Source organism: Oncorhynchus kisutch, linkage group LG14, assembly GCF_002021735.2.
Source record: "Oncorhynchus kisutch isolate 150728-3 linkage group LG14, Okis_V2, whole genome shotgun sequence".
Classification (NCBI taxonomy): domain Eukaryota; kingdom Metazoa; phylum Chordata; class Actinopteri; order Salmoniformes; family Salmonidae; genus Oncorhynchus; species Oncorhynchus kisutch.
Genome location: NC_034187.2, coordinates 73,257,313 through 73,280,345, shown reverse-complemented (window position 1 = coordinate 73,280,345; position 23,033 = coordinate 73,257,313). Strand labels below are relative to the sequence as shown.

Below are 23,033 nucleotides of genomic sequence, written 5' to 3'. Positions count from 1 at the left end.
ACTATACTGCTCCAGCTCTCTTTTCATTTGATGTTTTTCTCTGTGGTAGTCCCCCCCCCTCACCCCCCAATTTGAACCTATTCATCAGAATGTAAAAAAATAAAAATAACTGAAAAAAATTCTGATTATGAAAATGTCTCTTTCACAAGTTATTTATGTTTATTTGCAATATGTTCCTTTGGATGATGGCTTCCATTTTGGACCTCCTCAGTACATTTAGTATAACCACCCCTAATGATGATTTTCCTAATTGATCGTTAAATGGCGGTAGGTAGCTGACGAGCTCATATGCAGAAAGTGTTATTGACACCCTGCTCTCACAGAAACCTGTTTTGCGGATCACACCTCTTTTGGGAGAAATGTCAATAGCAATTCTCCCCCTTTCTATTAAGCTTTTTGTAGGTGTCAATCTCCTGAAAGTGTTCTCTGGGGTTGGTGAGTGTAGCCGGAGGCCTGTTATGTTATCAGCCTCTAAATGTCAGTCACAAACACTTATACGCAGGAATACATGCTAACAGATTTTGATGTGCAGTACTTTTTGAATATTGTGTTGCAGGCTATTCTTATGATAAAGAATGGTAGAGAGGAAGTCCCAACATCCATATGAATGTATTATTCAATAATATCTCTAATTGACTCAAATAAAGTCAGTAAGTAGCATATGTGTATTGTAGTTTTACAGTTGTTTGAATTTTGGTATTTGTAGTATGAGCCATGACGAAGCGGTATTGTGTTTGAGGTTTGTTTACAGTGTGTCTCACCAGACGTGTGGTCACAGGTAGTGATAATGGCTTTTAATTTCAAAGCCCCACAGGAGTCTTCCCATGAGCCTGTCTGTTGTCTCTGTGGACCACAGAGGAGGAAGCTGCCGTGCCGTGTGTGTATATGTGTGTGTTGTGAAATAGTGACCACTTAGGTGATTAGCCAGTCAGTTTGTGTGTGTGTATCCCCTGGAGTGCCTTAATGGGCGATTTGGGCTGGTGAGAGAAACACAAGAGTCACCCCACAGCAGCAGAGTGAGGAGAGGAAAGGAGAGAGGGGAGAGAGGAGAGGAGAGAGGAAAGGAGAGAGGAGAGGGGAGAGAGGAAAGGAAAGGAGAGAGGAGAGGAAAGGAAGGGAGAGAGGAGAGAAGAGAGGAAAGGAAAGGAGAGAGGAGAGGAAAGGAAAGGAGAGAGGACAGGACAGGGGAGAGAGGAGAATCGGTGCCCAAAAATACAGATTTCCGACTGTTATGAAAACTTGAAATCGGCCCTAATTAATCGGCCATTCCGTTTAATCGGTCGACCTATACTTTCAACATGGCACTGTCATAAGATGGCACCTTTCCAACAAGCCAGTTTGCCCTGCTAGAGCTGCCCCGGTCAACTGTAAGTGCTGTTATAGTAAAGTGGAAAAGTCTCGGAGCAAGAAAGGCTCAGTCTCGAAGTGGTAGGCCACACAAGCTCACAGAACAGGGCCCCTGACTGCTGAAGCCATCTGTCCTTGGTTGCAGCACTCCCTACCAAGTTTTAAACTACCTCTGGAAGCAACGTCAGCACAATGGCTGTTCGTCAGGAGCTTCATAAAATGGATTTTCATGGCCGAGCAGCCGCACACAAGCCTAATATCACCATGCACAATGCCAAGCTTTGGCTGGAGTGGTGTAAAGCTCGCCGGCATTGGACTATGGAGCAGTGGAAACGTGTTCTCTGGAGTGATGAATCACGCTTCACCATCTGGCAGGCTGACAGACAAATATGGGTTTGGTGGATGCCAGGAGAAAGCTTCCTGCCCCAGTGCATAGTGCCAACTGTAAAGTTTGGTGGAAGAGGAATAATGTTCTGGGGCTGTTTTTCATGGTTCGGGTTAGGCCCCTTCGTTCCATTGAAGGGAAATCTTAACTAGAGGTCGACCAATTATGATTTTTCAACGCCGATACCGATTATTGGAGGACCAAAAAAGCCGATACCGATTAATCGGCCCATTTTTATTTATTTATTTGTAATAATGACAATTACAACAATACTGAATTAACACTTATTTTAACTTAATAAAATACATCAATAAAATCTACTTAGCCTCAAGTAAATAATGAAACATGTTAAATTTGGTTTAAAAAATGCAAAAACAAAGTGTCGGAGAAGAAAGTAAAAGTGCAATATGTGCTATGTAAGAAAGCTAACGTTTCAGTTCCTTGCTCAGAACATAATGAAAGCTGGTGGTTCCTTTTAACATGAGTCTTCAATATTCCCAGGTAAGAAGTTTTAGGTTGTAGTTATTATAGGAATTATAGGACTATTTCCCTCTATACCATTTGTATTTCATTAACCTTTGACTATTAGATGTTCTTATAGGCACTTTAGTATTGCCAGTGTAACAGTATAGCTTCCGTCCCTCTCCTCGCTCCTCCCTGGGCTCGAACCAGCAACACAACGACAACAGCCACCATCGAAGCAGCGTTACCCATGCAGAGCAAGGGGAACAACTACTAGAAGGCTCAGAGCGAGTGACGTTTGAAACTCAATTAGTGCGCGCTAACTAGCTAGCCATTTCACTTCGGCTACACCAGCCTCATCTCGGCAGTTGATAGGCTTGAAGTCATAAACAGAGTAATGCTTGACGCACAAGGAAGAGCTGCTGGCAAAACGCACGAAAGTGCTGTTTAAATGAATGTTTACGCGCCTGCTTCTGCCTACCACCTCTCAGTCAGATACTTAGATACTTGTATACTCAGTCAGATTATATGCAACACAGGACACGCTAGATAATATCTAGTAATATCATCACGTTAACTAGTGATTATGATTGATTGTTTTTTGTAAGATAAGTTTAATGCTAGCTAGTAACTTACCTTGGCTTACTGCATTCGCGTAACAGGCAGTCTCCTTGTGGAGTGCAACGAGAGAGAGGCAGGTCGTTATTGCGTTGGACTAGTTAATTGTGAGGTTGCAAGAGCTGACAAGGTGAAAATCTGTCGTTCTGCCCCTGAATGAGGCAGTTAACCCACCGTTCCTAGGCCATCATTGAAAATAAGAATGTGTTCTTAACTGACTTGCCTAGTTAAATAAAGGTATATAATTAAATAAAAAATATTATTATGATTATTTTTTAAATCGGCAAATCGGTGCCCAAAAATACAGATTTCCGATTGTTATGAAAACTTGAAATCGGCCCTAATTAATCGGCCATTCCGATTAATCAGTCGACCTCTAATCTTAACGTTGTAGCATACAATGACATTGTAGACAATTCTGTGCTTCCAACTTTGTGGCAACAGTTTGGGGAAGGCCCTTTCCTGTTTCAGCATGACAATGCCCCCGTGCATAAAGCAAGTTCCATAAAGAAGTTGTTTGTCGAGATCAGTGTGGAAGAACTTGATTGGCCTGCACAGAGCCCTGACTTCAACCCCATCGAACGAATTGGAACGCTGATTGCGAGGCAGGCCTAATCGCCCAACATCAGTGCCTGACCTCACAAATGGTCTTGTGGCTGAGTGGAAGCAAGTCCCCGCAGCAATGTTCCAACATCTAGTGGAAAGTCTTCAGAAGAGTGGAGGCTGGTATAACAGCAAAGTGGGGACCAACTCCATATTAATGCCCATGACTTTGGAATGAGATGTTCGGCGAGCATGTGTCCACATACTTTTGGTCATGTAGTGTATGTGTGCCTCTTTGTGATTTAAAGGCTATCTCTGCCTGTCTCTGTGTGATTTAAAGTCTACCTCTGCCTGTCTCTGTGTGATTTAAAGGCTATCTCTGCCTGTCTGTGTGATTTAAATGATATCTATGTCTGTCGCTGTGTGATTTAAATGGTACCTATGCCTGTCTCTGTGTGATTTAAATGGTATCTATGCCTGTGTGATTTACAGTTTTTCTCAATAGCTTTGGCTCAATTCTCAAATGAGAATATATTTTTTCAAAACAATAAGTTCAAATCTCTGAACAATTAGTATCTTGATTAGAATTTCTTATTAATTTAAGCAAATGACGTGTTTTGGCACGTGTGCAAAAGATTAAGTACAATTGTCTACAATTTGCACAATAACTACATGCACATGGCTGATCAAAACTGATGAGTTGATTCTCAGTGAAATTGTCATACTCTTCCACAACTTCTAAACATGATTTCACTGTGAACCATCACATGCAAAATTATCCATTCAATGATCAAAATCAGTCAGACATCCATGTATATTCAATAAATATCAATGACATGGAATGTTAGTAAGGTCTGCTAAATTGGCAAATTACCTGCCAGGTGACATAGTAATGAAATAGGAATCACAATCTTACTAATCAACAAATCAAGTTTGGAAGCATATATATGGAGCTTGCACACAGCACAATCACTACCATTTGTGAACATGGAGGAACATCACAACTCTGAACAGTAGCTACATGCTCGTGGAAGAGAAATAAGAAGATGTGTAAGAATGCGTGTTGGTGGTGTTAGGGGAAGACATAAAAGAGGAAGAGGTAGAAGGCAAAGAGTAAGAGTCCCTGATGAAATTAGCCGCAATTGTGGTCCACAATGGAAGAGGCTGGTCAGAGAGTACAGCCTAATGTAAACAGGTCCACAGTGTTATATACCATGGTCTGACAATGGAAGAGGCTGGTTGGAGAGTACAGCCTAATGTAAACAGGTCCACAGTGTTATAAACCATGATCTGACAATGGAAGAGGCTGGTCGGAGAATACAGCCTAACAGGTCCACAGTGTTATAAACCATGGTCTGACAATGGAAGAGGCTGGTCGGAGAGTACAGCCTAATGTTAACAGGTCCACAGTGTTATAAACCATGATCTGACAATGGAAGAGGCTGGTCGGAGAGTACAGCCTAACAGGTCCACAGTGTTATAAACCATGGTCTGACAATGGAAGAGGCTGGTCGGAGAGTACAGCCTAATGTAAACAGGTCCACAGTGTTATAAACCATGATCTGACAATGGAAGAGGCTGGTCGGAGAGTACAGCCTAATGTCAACAGGTCCACAGTGTTATAAACCATGGTCTGACAATGGAAGAGGCTGGTCGGAGAGTACAGCCTAATGTAAACAGGTCCACAGTGTTATAAACCATGATCTGACAATGGAAGAGGCTGGTCGGAGAGTACAGCCTAACAGGTCCACAGTGTTATAAACCATGGTCTGACAATGGAAGAGGCTGGTCAGAGAGTACAGCCTAATGTCAACAGGTCCACAGTGTTATAAACCATGGTCTGACAATGGAAGAGGCTGGTCGGAGAGTACAGCCTAATGTCAACAGGTCCACAGTGTCATCAATTGTGCAAACATTCCATAGGGAAAACAGGTAAATATGTACTTGTTCTTTAATTTTGTTACAGCATCTCATTCACAACAATACAGCAACTATTGTAAAGGTAAATGCAAGTCTGAAAATCACAATGTACTGTAAGATATGTATGCGGAATATACAGTAATACAGTAATACAGCACAATTTGAATACAATACACTATCTGTAACATGATCTCTTTGTGAATTCTACATGTCATATATAGGACTGCACAACGACCTCATGCTGATGGCAGAGCAGCTCTACATGTCATATATAGGACTGCACAACGACCTCATGCTGATGGCAGAGCAGCTCTACATGTCATATATAGGACTGCACAATGACCTCATGCTGATGGCAGAGTAGCTCTACATGTCATATATAGGACTGCACAACGACCTCATGCTGGTGGCAGAGCAGCAGTATTCAGCCATCAGCAAGAACAAGACATTTGCCACATGGTCATAGTCAACAATTCCATCAGGCTAAGAGAGATCCAAAGTGTAATCATAAATGACAACAATATCTTCGCAAACATCAGTTCTGTCAGTCAGCATTTCCACTATAGACAGAGTTTTAAAAAAATCTAATGACTATGAAACAACTGTACAAGGTGCCATTTGAGAGGAATAGTGACAGAATGAAGAAGCTGCGGTACCAGTATGTCCAGCTGTGGTACCAGTATGTCCAGGTAGGAGCTGCGGTAGCAGTATGTCCAGATAGGAGCTGCGGTAGCAGTATGTCCAGGTAGGAGCTGTGGTACCAGTATGTCCAGCTGTGGTACCAGTATGTCCAGGTAGGAGTTGTGGTAGCAGTATGTCCAGCTGTGGTACCAGTATGTCCAGCTGTGGTACCAGTATGTCCAGGTAGGAGCTGCGGTAGCAGTATGTCCAGGTAGGAGCTGTGGTACCAGTATGTCCAGCTGTGGTACCAGTATGTCCAGGTAGGAGTTGTGGTACCAGTATGTCCAGGTAGGAGCTGTGGTACCAGTATGTCCAGGTAGGAGCTGTGGTACCAGTATGTCCAGGTAGGAGTTGTGGTAGCAGTATGTCCAGGTAGGAGCTGCGGTACCAGTATGTCCAGCTGTGGTACCAGTATGTCCAGGTAGGAGCTGTGGTACCAGTATGTCCAGGTAGGAGCTGTGGTACCAGTATGTCCCAGTAGGAGTTGTGGTACCAGTATGTCCAGGTAGGAGTTGTGGTACCAGTATGTCCAGGTAGGAGCTGTGGTACCAGTATGTCCAGGTAGGAGCTGTGGTACCAGTATGTCCAGGTAGGAGTTGTGGTACCAGTATGTCCAGTTAGGAGCTGTGGTACCAGTATGTCCAGGTAGGAGCTGTGGTACCAGTATGTCCAGGTAGGAGTTGTGGTAGCAGTATGTCCAGGTAGGAGCTGCGGTACCAGTATGTCCAGGTAGGAGCTGTGGTACCAGTATGTCCAGGTAGGAGCTGCGGTACCAGTATGTCCAGGTAGGAGCTGCGGTAGCAGTATGTCCAGGTAGGAGCTGTGGTAGCAGTATGTCCAGGTAGGAGCTGTGGTACCAGTATGTCCAGGTAGGAGCTGTGGTACCAGTATGTCCAGGTAGGAAGGGTAACAATGCCTGTCTCTGTGTGATTTAAAGGGTATCTATACCTGTCTCTGTGTGATTTAAAGGGTATCTATGCCTGTCTCTGTGTGATTTAAAGGGTATCTATGCCTGTCTCTGTGTGATTTAAAGGGTATCTATGCCTGTCTCTATGTGATATAAAGGGTATCTATGCCTGTCTCTGTGTGATTTAAAGGGTATCTATGCCTGTCTCTGTGTGATATAAAGGGTATCTATGCCTGTCTCTGTGTGATTTAAAGGGTATCTATGCCTGTCTCTGTGTGATTTAAAGGGTATCTATGCCTGTCTCTGTGTGATTTAAAGGGTATCTATGCCTGTCTCTGTGTGATTTAAAGGGTATCTATGCCTGTCTCTGTGTGATTTAAAGGGTATCTATGCCTGTCTCTGTGATTTAAAGGGTATCTATGCCTGTCTCTGTGTGATTTAAAGGGTATCTATGCCTGTCTCTGTGTGATTTAAAGGGTATCTATGCCTGTCTCTGTGTGATATAAAGGGTATCTATGCCTGTCTCTGTGTGATTTAAAGGGTATCTATGTCTGTCTCTGTGTGATATAAAGGGTATCTATGCCTGTCTCTGTGTGATTTAAAGGGTATCTATATGCCTGTCTCTGTGTGATTTAAAGGGTATCTATGCCTGTCTCTGTGATTTAAAGGGTATCTATGCCTGTCTCTGTGTGATTTAAAGGGTATCTATGCCTGCCTCTGTGTGATTTAAAGGGCGTCTGTGTGATTTAAAGGGCGTTTGTGTGATTTAATGGGTATCTATGTGATTTAAAGGGCATCTATGTGATTTAAAGGGTATCTGTGTGATTTAATGGTTATCTATGTGATTTAAAGGATATCTGTGTGATTTAAAGGGCATCTGTGTGATTTAAAGGGTATCTGTGTGATTTAAAGGGTATCTGTGTGATTTAATGGGTATCTATGTGATTTAAAGGGTATCTGTGTGATTTAAAGGGTATCTGTGTGATTTAATGGGTATCTGTGTGATTTCATGGGTATCTATGTGATTTAAAGGGTATCTGTGGGATTTAATGGGCATCTATGTGATTTAAAGGGTATCTGTGTGATTTAAAGGGTATCTGTGTGATTTAAAGGGTATCTGTGTGATTTAATGGGTATCTAAGTGATTTAATGGGCATCTATGTGATTTAAAGGGTATCTATGGGATTTAAAGGGTATCTGTGTGATTTAAAGGGTATCTGTGTGATTTAATGGGCATCTATGTGATTTAAAGGGTATCTGTGTGATTTCATGGGTATCTATGTGATTTAAAGGGTATCTGTGGGATTTAATGGGCATCTATGTGATTTAAAGGGTATCTGTGTGATTTCATGGGTATCTATGTGATTTAAAGGGTATCTGTGTGATTTAAAGGGTATCTGTGTGATTTAAACCGTATCTGTGGGATTTAATGGGTATCTATGTGATTTAAATGGTATCTGTGTGATTTAATGGGTATCTATGTGATTTAAATGGTATCTGTGTGATTTAAAGGGTCTCTATGTGATTTAAAGGGTATCTGTCATTCACCAGGTTTCCATCTAACCTTTTTAATGCGAGTAAATAACGTTGGATAAAAAATGTAATGACAGGCCTGACAGAACATTTTTCGGTAAAGTTTCCAAATATCAACAAAACTGTTATACAAGGTTGGATCTTTTTGTGTCTGTAAAATTAATTATGCGAGGAATGTCGGTGGAAATGCTTTTATGCTCAAATATTGATATAATAACAATGATATCAAAGTTAACTTGGAGTCATGCGATGACATGGTGTGTGGTCCTCCCACTACGACTCGTCAGGAAAGCATGCAGTTTATTAGGTTTATTGGTGAAAGTGCAAGGTGATGAGCTTGATGCTCCTTTCAATACACATCAAGGGTCTTATTCTGGTGACATGGTGATCGATGCTTTGCTGTCGTTTGACAATTATAAATAATCTCGCTCTTTTGTCCATAATAATAGTCTCATGTAGGCTACATGTGCGCTCTAGCCAAGCACACAGATAGAGCTGTTGGCTAGAGTACACGTGCCAATACCAGAATGGGCTCATTCTCTATATAACGCAGATGTTTTGTGAAAACCATCAGTAGAGTTAAAAAAGCAATGGAAACCGATTTAACTTGTATTTTTTATTCGGTACATGGGAATTTATCCGCAAAGGGCATTTTTATGTCACACGCAGCCTTTTATCTGAAACAAGTCAATTTGATGGAAACACATCTCTGGTTGGAAAATGCGTGCATTTTTTTAATGCGGATTTTAGACTATTCACATGAAAATCTGTCACCAATTGGATGGAAACTTAGCTTATGGCTGTCTCTATGTGATGCCAAGGGTATCTATGACTGTCACTGTGTGATAGAAAGGGTCTATTTTTTTATTTAAAAGGTATCTGTGTAATTTAAATGGTACCTGTGATTTAAATGGTATTTTGAATTGAATTGAATTTATTTTGGGTAACAGACATACAATAAAATGTTCAATGTGGATCCAGAGGATATCACTTGAAAGTATTAATTAAAACTCTTGTTTCCACAGTGGTCCTCGATGGTAAAAACAATAACACATATAATGATTAAAAGGCAAGACGAAATTACAAACAACCATAAATATATTCCTTTATATTGACATCCTAAAAGGTGGCACTATTCACTGCACTCCTCCCTAACCTTAAAAATCAACCATATTCATTTCACTTTAAAACAATCTATTAATTGCACATTTGAATGATTTAAAAGGTATCTCTGTGATTTATAGGGTATCTGTGTGATTTAAAGGCTATCTATGAGTCATGAGGACGGATGAGTCAAATCCTCTGTGTGACCTCTACTATGTGGGTTAGGCCCTGTACATAGTGTTTGTGCCCGCATGTGTGTGTATCTGTCTCTATTTGTGTGTGTATCTGTCTATGTACATGTATGTGTGCTATGTGTGTGTATGTATCTGTCTCTGTGTGTTGTTAATCTGTGTGTGTGTGTTCCTCTGTCTCCTCCCCAGGAGATGCAGCTGGAGCATGCGCGGCAGGCCTTTGTTCAGAGGGACAAGGCTCACAGCGGCTCCATCTCCGCCCTGGACTTCAGGGACATCATGGTCACCATCCGGCCCCACATGCTCACACCCTTTGTGGAGGAGAGCCTGGTGGCGGTGGGTCTGGCTTCCTGGTTCTCTGCTTCTCCTCCCTCTCTCCCTCTATCCTTCTCCTAACGTGACACAAAGACACGGCGTATGGAACCTCAAACTCTCTGTGACAGCAAACCAGGCAGTTAAATATCTCTCTCTCACACCCATACAAACACACACACACACACACACACTCACACATATCTATGTGAGGGAATTTTTTACATGTATGAATGATATGTTTGTGTGAGTAATTAAGTATGTACAGTACCAGTCAAAAGTTTGGACACACCTACTCATTCAAGGGTTTTTCTTTATTTGTACTATTTTCTACATTGTAGAATAATAGTGAAGACATCAAAACCATGAAATAACACATATGGAATCATGTAGTAACCAAAATAGTGTTAAACAAATCCAAATATATTTTATATTCTTCAAAGTAGCCACCCTTTGCCTTGATGACGGCTTTGCACACTCTTGGCATTCTCTCAACAAGCTTCACGAGGAGTGCTTTTCCAACAATCTTGTAAAGACTTCCCACATTTGCTGAGCACTTTTTGGCTGATTTTCCTTCACTCTGCGGTCCAACTCATCCCAAATTGGGTTGAGGTCGGTTGATTGTGGAGGCCAGGTCATCTGATGCAGCACTCCATCACTCTCCTTCTTGGTCAAATAGCCATTACACAGTCTGGAGGTGTGTTGGGTCATTGTCCTGTTCAAAAACAAATGTTAGTCCCACTAAGTGCAAACCAGATAGGATGGTGTATCACTGCAGAATGGTGTGGTAGCCATGCTGGTTAAGTGTGCCTTGAATTCTAAATAAATCACAGACAGTGTAACCAGCAAAGCACCCCCACAGCATCACACCTCCTCCTCCGTGTTTCACGGTGGGAACCACACATGCTGAGATCATCCGTTCACCTACTCACAAAGACACGGCTTATGGAACCAAAAATCTCAAATTTGGACTCATGAGGTCTAATGTCCATTGTTCTTGTTTCTTGACCTAACCAAGTCTCTTCTTATTATTGGTGTCCTTTAGTAGTGTTTTTTTTTGCAGCAATTCGACCATGAAGGCCTAATTCACACAGTCTCCTCTGAACAGTTAATGTAGTGTAGATGTTTGTTACTTGAACTCTGTGAAGCATTTATTTGGGCTGCAATCTGAGGCTGGTAACTCTAATGAACTTATCCTCTGCAGCAGAGGTAACTCTGGGTCTTCATTTCCTGTGGCGGTCCTCATTAAAGACAGTTTCATCATAGCGCTTGATCGTTTTTGCGACTACACTTGAAACTTTCGAAGTTCTTGACATGTTCCGTATTGACTGATCTTCATGTCTGAAAGTAATGATGGACTGTCTTTCTCTTTGCTTATTTGAACTGTTCTTGCCATAATATGTACATGTCTTTTACCAAATATGGTTATCTTCTGTATACCACCCCTACCTTGTCACAACACAACTGATTGGCTCAAAGCATTAAGAAGGAAAGAAATTCCACAAAGGAACTTTTAACAAGGCACTCCTATTAATTGAAATGCATTCATGACTACCTCGTGAAGCTGTTTGAGAGAATGCCAAGAGTGTGCAAGCTGTCATCAAGGCAAAGGGTGGCTATTTTGAAGAATCTAAAACATGAAATATATTTGGATTTGTTTAACACTTTTTTGGTTACTACATGATTCCATATGTGTTATTTCATAGTTCTGATGTTTTCACTGTTATTGTACAATGTAGAAAATAGTAAAATAAAGAAAAACCTTTGAATGAGGTGGTGTGTCCAAACTTTTGACTGGTACTGTATGTCTCACATGTCACTGGTTGTGTGTGTCTCCCTCCATGTCTAGCCTGTTTTATAAACACCTAGTGAACTCTGTCATTTTCCCCACAATGTTTACCAGCCATCTCTGGGTCCATGTTAGTAAACACACACTCACTTGCATTACAGACTCATTAAACACAAGGCTGTATGTGGAACCAAACCTACACACTCTATACACTCTACACACACTACATACTCTATAAACTCTACACACAATCTACACACTACACACACTCCACACTACACACACTACATACTCTATAAACTCTACACACACTCTACATACACTCTACACACTACACACACTACATTCTCTATAAACTCTACACACACTCTACACACATTCTACACACTACACACATGCTCTACATACACTCTACACACACTACATACTCTCAACTCTACACACACTCTACACACTACACACATGCTCTACACACACTCTACACACACTCTACACACTACACACTCTATAAACTCTACACACACTACATACTCTATCAACTCTACACACACTCTACACACTACACACACTACACAATCTATAGACTCTACACAAACTCTACACACACTCTACACACTACACACACTCTACACACACTATACACATTCTACACACACACACTACACACTCTACACACACACTACACACTCTACACTCTACACATACTCTAAACACACACTATACACTCTACACACTACACCCACTACACACACTCTACACACAATCTATAGACTCTACACACACTACATACTCTATACACTCTACACACACTATACACACTCTACATGCACACTATACCCACTACACACACTCTACACCCCCTACACAATCTATAGACTCTACACATAATCTAAACCCACTCTACACACACTACACACTCTACACACTACACACACTACACACACTACACATACTCTACATACACTACACACACTCTACACACTCAACACACACTACACACTCTACATACACTACACACACTCTACACACTCTACACACACTACACACTGTTCATACATATGGGGCGGCAGGGTAGCCTAGTGGTTAGAGCGTTGGACTGGTAACTGGAAGGTTGCAAGTTCAAACCCCTGAGCTGACAAGGTACAAATCTGTCGTTCTGCCCCTGAATAGGCAGTTAACCCACTGTTCCTAGGCAGTCATTGATAATAGGAGTTTGTTCTTAACTGACTTGCCTAGTTAAATAAAGGTACAAATAAAAAATCAAATAAAAAAATACTCTATACACACACTACACACACTACATACACTCTACACCCACTCTACACCCACTCTACATACACTACATACACTACATACACTCTACACCCACACTACATACACTACATACACTCTACACCCACTCTACACCCACACTACATACACTACATACACTACACACACTACATACACTACATACACTACATACACTACACACACTACATACACTACACACTCTACATACACTACACCCACTCTACACCCACACTACATACACTACACCCACTCTACACCCACTCTACATACACTACACCCACTCTACACACTCTACATACACTACACCCACTCTACACCTACACTACATACACTACACACACTCTACACACTCTACATACACTACACACACTACATACACTACATACACTACACCCACACTACATACACTACACCCACTCTACACCCACACTACATACACTACACCCACTCTACACCCACTCTACATACACTACACCCACTCTACACCCACTCTACATACACTACATACACTACACCCACTCTACATACACTACATACACTACACCCACTCTACATACACTACACCCACTCTACACCCACTCTACATACACTACACCCACTCTACACCCACTCTACATACACTACACCCACTCTACACCCACTCTACATACACTACACCCACTCTACACCCACTCTACATACACTACATACACTACACCCACTCTACACCCACTCTACACCTACACTACATACACTACACACACTCTACACACTCTACATACACTACACACACTACACACACTACATACACTACACACTCTACATACACTACACCCACTCTACACCCACACTACATACACTACACCCACTCTACACCCACTCTACATACACTACACCCACTCTACACCCACTCTACATACACTACATACACTACACCCACTCTACATACACTACACCCACTCTACATACACTACACCCACTCTACACCCACTCTACATACACTACATACACTACACCCACTCTACATACACTACACCCACTCTACACACACTACACACTCTACACACTACACACACTACACACACTACACATACTCTACATACACTACACACACTCTACACACTCAACACACACTACACACTCTACATACACTACACACACTCTACACACTCTACACACACTACACACTGTTCATACATATGGGGCGGCAGGGTAGCCTAGTGGTTAGAGCGTTGGACTGGTAACTGGAAGGTTGCAAGTTCAAACCCCTGAGCTGACAAGGTACAAATCTGTCGTTCTGCCCCTGAATAGGCAGTTAACCCACTGTTCCTAGGCAGTCATTGATAATAGGAGTTTGTTCTTAACTGACTTGCCTAGTTAAATAAAGGTACAAATAAAAAATCAAATAAAAAAATACTCTATACACACACTACACACACTACATACACTCTACACCCACTCTACACCCACTCTACATACACTACACCCACACTACATACACTACATACACTCTACACCCACACTACATACACTACATACACTCTACACCCACTCTACACCCACACTACATACACTACATACACTACATACACTACACACACTACATACACTACATACACTACATACACTACACACACTACATACACTACACACTCTACATACACTACACCCACTCTACACCCACTCTACACCCACACTACATACACTACACCCACTCTACACCCACTCTACATACACTACACCCACTCTACACACTCTACATACACTACACCCACTCTACACCTACACTACATACACTACACACACTCTACACACTCTACATACACTACACACACTACATACACTACACCCACACTACATACACTACACCCACTCTACACCCACTCTACATACACTACACCCACTCTACACCCACTCTACATACACTACATACACTACACACACTACATACACTACACCCACACTACATACACTACACCCACTCTACACCCACTCTACATACACTACACCCACTCTACACCCACTCTACATACACTACATACACTACACCCACTCTACATACACTACACCCACTCTACATACACTACACCCACTCTACACCCACTCTACATACACTACACCCACTCTACACCCACTCTACATACACTACACCCACTCTACATACACTACACCCACTCTACACCCACTCTACATACACTACACCCACTCTACATACACTACACCCACTCTACACCTACACTACATACACTACACACACTCTACACACACCACACTCTACACTCTACACACACTACGCCCGCTACACACAAACTACACACACACTACAAACTCTACACACACACTACATACTCTACACACACACTACATACTCTACACACACACTACATACACTACACCCACTCTACACCCACTCTACATACACTACATACACCCACTCTACACCCACTCTACATACACTACACCCACTCTACACACTCTACATACACTACACCCACTCTACACCTACACTACATACACTACACACACTCTACACACACCACACTCTACACTCTACACACACTACGCCCGCTACACACAAACTACACACACACTACAAACTCTACACACACACTACATACTCTACACACACACTACATACTCTACACACACACTACATACTCTACACTCTACACACACTCTACACACACTCTATAAACTCTACACACACTCTACCACTCTACACACACTTTACACACACCCACTACACACTCTACACACAAACTATACACACACTACAAACTCTACACACACTCTACATACTCTATAAACTCTACACACTCTATACACACACTACAAACTCTACATACACACTCTATAAACTCTACATACTCTATAAACTCTACACACATATGAATGAGTGATGGTACAGAACGGCATAGGCAAGATGCAGTAGATGATATCGAGTACAGTATATACATATGAGATGAGTAATGTAGGGTATGTAAACAAAAGTGGCATAGTTTAAAGTGGCTAGTGATACATGTATTACATAAAGATGCAGTAGATGATATAGAGTACAGTATATACATATACATATGAGATGAGTAATGTAGAGTATGTAAACATTATATTAAGTAGCATTGTTTAAAGTGGCTAGTGATATATTTTACATCAATTTCCATCAATTCCCATTATTAAAGTGGCTGGAGTTGAGTCAGTGTGTTGGCAGCAGCCACTCAATGTTAGTGGTGGCTGTTTAACAGTCTGATGGCCTTGAGATAGAAGCTGTTTTTCAGTCTCTCGGTCCCTGCTTTGATGCACCGTCTGCTGTTTCCTGAAGTCCACAATCATCTCCTTAGTTTTGTTGACGTTGAGTGTGAGGTTATTTTCCTGACACCACACTCCGAGGGCCCTCACCTCCTCCCTGTAGGCCGTCTCGTCGTTGTTGGTAATCAAGCCTACCACTGTAGTGTCGTCCGCAAACTTGATGATTGAGTTGGAGGCGTGCATGGCCACGCAGTCGTGCGTGAACAGGGAGTACAGGAGAGGGCTCAGAACGCACCCTTGTGGGGCCCCAGTGTTGAGGATCAGCGGGGTGGAGATGTTACCTACCCTCACCACCTGGGGGCGGCCCGTCAGGAAGTCCAGTACCCAGTTGCACAGGGCGGGGTCGAGACCCAGGGTCTCTCACATAGGTATTCCTCTTGTCCAGATGGGTTAGGGCAGTGTGCAGTGTGGTTGAGAGCAAATTGGAGTGGGTCTAGGGTGTCAGGTAGGGTGGAGGTGATATGGTCCTTGACTAGTCTCTCAAAGCACTTCATGATGACGGAAGTGAGTGCTACGGGGCGGTAGTCGTTTAGCTCAGTTACCTTAGCTTTCTTGGGAACAGGGACAATGGTAGCCCTCTTGAAGCATGTGGGAACAGCAGACTGGGATAAGGATTGATTGAATATGTCCGTAAACACGCCAGCCTGCGCATGCTCTGAGGACGCGGCTGGGGATGCCGTCTGGGCCTGCAGCCCTGCGAGGGTTAACACGTTTAAATGTTTTACTCACGTCGGCTGCAGTGAAGGAGAGTCCGCAGGTTTTGGTTGCGGGCCTTGTCAGTGGCACTGTATTGTCCTCAAACCGGGCAAAAAAGTTATTTAGTCTGCCTGGGAGCAAGACATCCTGGTTCGTGACAGGGCTGGTTTTCTTTTTGTAATCCGTGATTGACTGTAGACCCTGCCACATACCTCTTGAGTCTGAGCCGTTGAATTGCGACTCTACTTTGTCTCTATACTGACACTTAGCTTTTTTGATTCCTGACATTTAATCCTAGTAAAAATGCCCTGTCTTAGGTCAGTTAGGATCACCACTTTATTTTAAGAATGTGAAATGTCAGAATAATAGTAGAGAGATTGATTTATTTCAGCTTTTATTCCTTTCATCACATTCCCAGTGGGTCAGAAGTTTACGTACAATCAATTAGTTTTTGGTAGCATTGCCTTTAAATTGTTTAACTTGGGTGAAATGTTTCGGGAATTCTGGCCCATTCCTCCAAACAGAGCTGGTGTAACTGAGTCAGGTTTGTAGGCCTCCTTGCTCGCACACACCTTTTCAGTTCTGCCAACAAATTTTCTATAGGATTAAGGTCAGGGCTTTGTGATAGCCACTCCAATACCTTGACTTTGTTGTCCTTAAGCCATTTTGCGACAACTTTGGCAGTATGCTTGGGGTCATTGTCCATTTGGAAAACCCATTTGCGACCAGGCTTTAATTTCCTGACGGATGTCTTGAGATGTTGCTTCAATATATCCACATAATTTTCCTTCCGCATTATGCCATTTATTTTGGGAAGTGCACCAGTCCCTCCTGCAGCAAAGCACCCCCACAACATGATGCTGCCACCCCCGTGCTTCACGGTTGGGATGGGTTTCTTCGGCTTGCAAGCCTCCCCTTTTTCCTCCAAACATAATGATGATCATTATGGCCAAACAGTTCTATTTTTGTTTCATCAGACCAGAGGACATTTCTCCAAAAAGTACCATCTTTGTCCCCATGTCCCCATGTGCAGTTGCAAGTGGCTTCTTCCTTGCTGAGTGGCCTTTCAGGTTATGTCGATATAGGACTCGTTTGACTGTGGATATAGATACTTTTGTACCTGTTTCCTCCAGCATCTTCACAAGGTCCTTTGCTGTTGTTCTGGGATTGATTTGCACTTTTCGTACGTTAATCTCTAGGAGACAGAACGCGGCTCCGGCTGCGTGGTCCCATGGTGTTTATACCTGCGTACTATTGTAAAGAGGCACTGAGTTTGAAGATAGGCCTTGAAATAGATCCACAGGTACACCTCCAATTGACTCAAATGATGTCAATTAGCTTATCAGAAGCTTCTAAAGCCATGAAATGTCATGGCTAGGGTGTAAATGTCATGGCTAGGGTGTAAATGTCATGGATAGGGTGTTGATGTCTTGGCTAGGGTGTAAATGTCATGGATAGGGTGCAAATGTCATGGCTAGGGTGTTGATGTCATGGCTAGGGTGTAGATGTCATGACTAGGGTGTAAATATCATGGCTAGGGTGTAGGTGTCATGGTGAGGGTGTGAACGTCATAGCTAGGGTGTTGATGTCATTTCTAGGGTATAAATGTCATGGCAAGGGTGTAAATATCGCAGCTAGGGTGTAAATGTCATGGCTTGGGTGTAAATGTCATGTCGTTGGTGTAAATGTCATGGCGTGGGTGTAAATATCATGGCTTGGGTGTAAATATCAGGGCTGGGGTGTAAATATCAGGGCTAGTGTGTAGATGTCATGGCTAGGGTGTTGATGTCACGGCTAGGGTGTAGATGTCATGGCTTGTGTGTAAATATCAGGGCTGGGGCGTAAATGTCATGGCTAGGGTGTAAATATCAGGACTAGTGTGTAGATGTCATGGCTAGGGTTTTGATGTCACGGCTAGGGTGTAGATGTCATGGCTAGGGTGTAAATGTCATGGCTAGGGTGTAGATGTCATGGCTAGGGTGTAAATGTCATGGATAGGGTGTAGATGTCATGGCTAGGGTGTAAATGTCATGGATAGGGTGTAGATGTCATGGCTAGGGTGTAGATGTCATGGCTAGGGTGTAAATGTCATGGATAGGGTGTAGATGTCATGGCTAGGGTGTAAATGTCATGGATAGGGTGTAGATGTCATGGCTAGGGCGTAAATGTCATGGATAGGGTGTAGATGTCATGGCTAGGGTGTAGATGTCATGGCTAGGGTGTAAATGTCATGGATAGGGTGTAGATGTCATGGCTAGGGTATAAATGTCATGGCTAGGGTGTAGATGTCATGGCTAGGGTGTTGATGTCATGGCTAGGGTGTAGATGTCTTGGCTAGGGTGTAGATGTCATGGCTAGGGTGTAGATGTCATGGCTAGGGTGTAGATGTCATGGCTAGGGTGTAGATGTCATGGCTAGGGTGTAGATGTCATGGCTAGGGTGTGGATGTCATGGCTAGGGTGTGGATGTCATGGCTAGGGCACAGTAATATGATGTTTCAGTGAACAGTGTGAGGCTGGTGGGTTTTTGGACGTGGATAAATGTGCCGTTCTGTCAGGAGAGGAGTGGAGTGGAGGAGAGGAGAAGCTTCAACCCAAGCAACCTCCTCCCTTCTTCTGCAGATGGCTTCTCTCCCTCACTGCAAGCTGTGGTGGGCTCACTGCTGTGTCTGTAAAGCAAACAGCGCCATCTAGTGAAAAGGATGGTTTTCCACGATTTTCTCCACACTCCCGCTATTCAAAATAGTACAAGATGAATATCTGCAATATTTAATCAACGTTATTTTAATGAATCATTCCACCGGAGAAAATGTAAATACTCGTATCTAACGGGACACCAACACATTGACGCCATCAAGTGCTTTTAAGTACTTGTAAACAGACTTAAATCAAGACGCTGCGTGTAATGATGAAAGAGTTGTGTTGTGGGCTGGAAGGAATGTGTGCAGTGGGTACTAGCCTACTGGAACGTTTTGAGTCTCTGTTTTAAGCGTTACCTCGTTCTATTTTCTCTGCTTTACTCCAGCCTTCCATCCTCATTAGAGAAGCACTTCATTAAACAGAGCCTGATGACTACAGCTCTCCTCTCCTCTCTGGAAAGACAGTTTGTGTGTGTATGGTGTGTGTGTTTGTGTGTGTGTGCATGCGTGCCTGACTCTCTCTGTGTGTGTTGACGACGATCTCCTTTCCCAACACCGTAAACAAAATCCTTTACATAGAGTTATTATATTTACAGTAGGTCTCCCTGTAGTGTGTGATGGTAACCAACTGGTCTATTAGCTGGTCCATTGTTTTTCCTTCACACTACTAATTAGAATTCTGCTGTTGTGTCATGTTGTGTGTGTCATGTTGTGTGTGAAAGGGAATGTCAGTGTGTGTGGTTGTGTGTAAGAATATCATATATTTGCATGTCATTCTGTGTACTGTGTATAGCTTGTGTTCACTCTGTTTTGTTCACTCTCTCTCTCTCTCTCTCTCTCTCTCTCTCTCTCTCTCCCTCTCTCTCTGTCTCTCCCTCTCTCTCTCTCTGTCTCTCCGTCTCTCTCACGCTCTCTCAATTCAATTCAATTCAATTCAAGGGCTTTATTGGCATGGGACACATGTTAACATTGCCAAAGCAAGTGCAGTACATAATAAACAAAAGTGAAATAAACAATAAAAAATAACAGTAAACATTACACTCACAGAAGTTCCAAAAGACATTTTAAATGTCATATTATGTATATATTCAGTGTTGTAACGATGCGCAAATAGTTCAACATAAACATGGGTTGTGTTTTCTCTCCCCCTTTCTCTCTCTCTCCCTCCACTTTCTCGCTCTCTCACTCCCTCCCTTTCTCTCTCTCTTTTTCTCCCTCTTTCTCTCCCTCTCTCTTTTTCTCTCCCTCTCTCTCCCTCTGCCTCCTTCCCCCCTTCTCTCTACCTCTTCTAACTCTCCCAGGCGGCCGGGGGCAATACATCTCACCAGGTCAGTTTTTCCTACTTTAATGGCTTCAACTCTCTCCTGAACAACATGGATGTCATTAGGAAGATCTACACCACACTGGCTGGGAGCAGTAGAGTCCTGGAAGTCACTAAAGGTTGGTAGACATACATACGCTGACACACATGCACGCATGCACACACGCACACACACACACGTTCACGCACGCACACACACACACGTTCATGCACGCACACACAGCATACATGCGTACACAGACACACACGCACAGAGAATGTGTGTGTGTGTGTGGTAGTTTTGTTTGTTTTCTTTTTTCCACTCCCCACCCCCCACCTCCTCCTCCTTGTCTACATTTGATTGGCCCTGCTGGATGCGTCCCAACAGACACATGGGAAGTTTACCCAGAATTCTCAGCAGCAGTGGCGGGTCTCTCACTGGGCCTGTCTGTGACACATCCTCCCTGGCTCTGGTTTGGCTAGGAGTTTCCCCTGAGTTACAGATCTAGGATCAGCTAACCCTGCCCAAATTCTACCCAAAACCATTAGAGTGTAAACGGCCAGGACCAAACTAACAGTTGTTTCACAAATCACAAATAGCATAGAGGAAAGGAAAAACATACACAATATGTCAGGATTTGACGTGATATGACGAGGCGGCAGATAGCCTAGTGGTTAGAGCGTTGGACTAGTAACCAAAAGGTTGCAAGGTAAAAAATCTGTTGTTCTGCCCCTGTCCAAGGCAGTTAACCCACTGTTCCTAGGCCGTCATTGAAAATAAGAATTTGTTCTTAACTAACTTGCAGAGTTAAATAAAGATAAATAAAACAAAATAAGAATGACAGTTAACATGTGTTTAATCAAGAGTTATCAATTAGCTCAACAGCCCCCCTCCACATAATTTCTCTCACTCCCTCTCTACCTCAGATGCCAGTTGTTGAACTGTACCAATGTCTCTCCCTGTCTGGTATTTGCTGAGCACTGTAGGCTTGGTTCTCTCTCTCTTTCTCTCTTGATGCTGAGTAGGTCAGTCCACCGCATGGCTCTGGGGTTCTGGGTTCTGGGTATGTGAGTGTGATGCTATCGGGGCCTTATCGGGGGTGTGGGCCTGAGTTCCCTTGGCTGTTCCCACCGTGGCGTGGCCATGGCTGGGCTGTGGTGCCCCCCCAGCCACAGTCATTAGGCTCTACTGGGACCTGGTCTGTGCGTGCAGAGCTCCACGTCTCCATCTCTCTCTCGCCCCCCCCCCACCCTCTGTGACCCCCACCAACCGGCCTGATTAATTCCGTATGTGAGGCGGGGCCACTGTTTTGGTTTGGAACGTCATCGCTGTGGTTACCGCCTCCACGCCCTCATTTCTTAGGGCAGGGCTGATTACAACATTCACTCAAATGAAATGAATGCAACTCGTTCTGTGGTCTGCTACATGGAATATACACAATATATGCAAGAGTATGTGAACACCCCTTCAAATTAGTGGATTCAGCAACATCTGTTGCTGACAGGTGTATAAGATCAAGCACACAGCCATGCCATCTCCATAGACAAACATTGGCAGTAGAATGGCGTGACACTGTCATAGGATGCCACCCTTCCAACAACTCAGTTTGTCAAATTTCTGTCCTGCTAGAACTGCCCCGGACAACTGTAAGGGGTGTTATAGTGATGTGGAACTGCTGAGTCCCACAAAACACCAGTCTCAACATCAACAGTGAAGAGGCGACTCCGGGATGGTGGCCTTCTAGGCAGAGTTGCAAAGAAAAAGCCATATCTCAGACTGGCCAATAAAAATAAAAGATTAAGATGGGGAATAGAAAACAGACACTGGACAGAGGAACTCTGCCTAGAAGGCCAGCATCCCGGAGTTGCCTCTTCACTGTTGATGTTGACACTGGTGTTTTGCGGGTACTATTTAATGAAGCTGACAGTTGAGGACTTGTGGGGCATCTGTTTCTCAAACTAGACACTCTAATGTACTTGTCCTCTTGCTCAGTTGTGCACCGGGGCCTCCCACTCCTCTTTCTTTTCT

General features: G+C 43.2%; 1 protein-coding gene across 1 annotated transcript in view; it reads left to right on the top strand.

Moving 5' to 3' along the window:
* Window positions 1-23,033, top strand: part of LOC109904392 (calcium-binding mitochondrial carrier protein Aralar2) — a 100,710-nt gene that overhangs the window by 18,599 nt on the left and 59,078 nt on the right. The window contains exons 6-7 of the mRNA XM_031788915.1: window positions 9,881-10,027; window positions 21,006-21,144. Of these exons, the coding sequence (XP_031644775.1) occupies window positions 9,881-10,027; window positions 21,006-21,144 (286 nt within the window). The remainder of the gene's footprint in view (window positions 1-9,880; window positions 10,028-21,005; window positions 21,145-23,033) is intronic.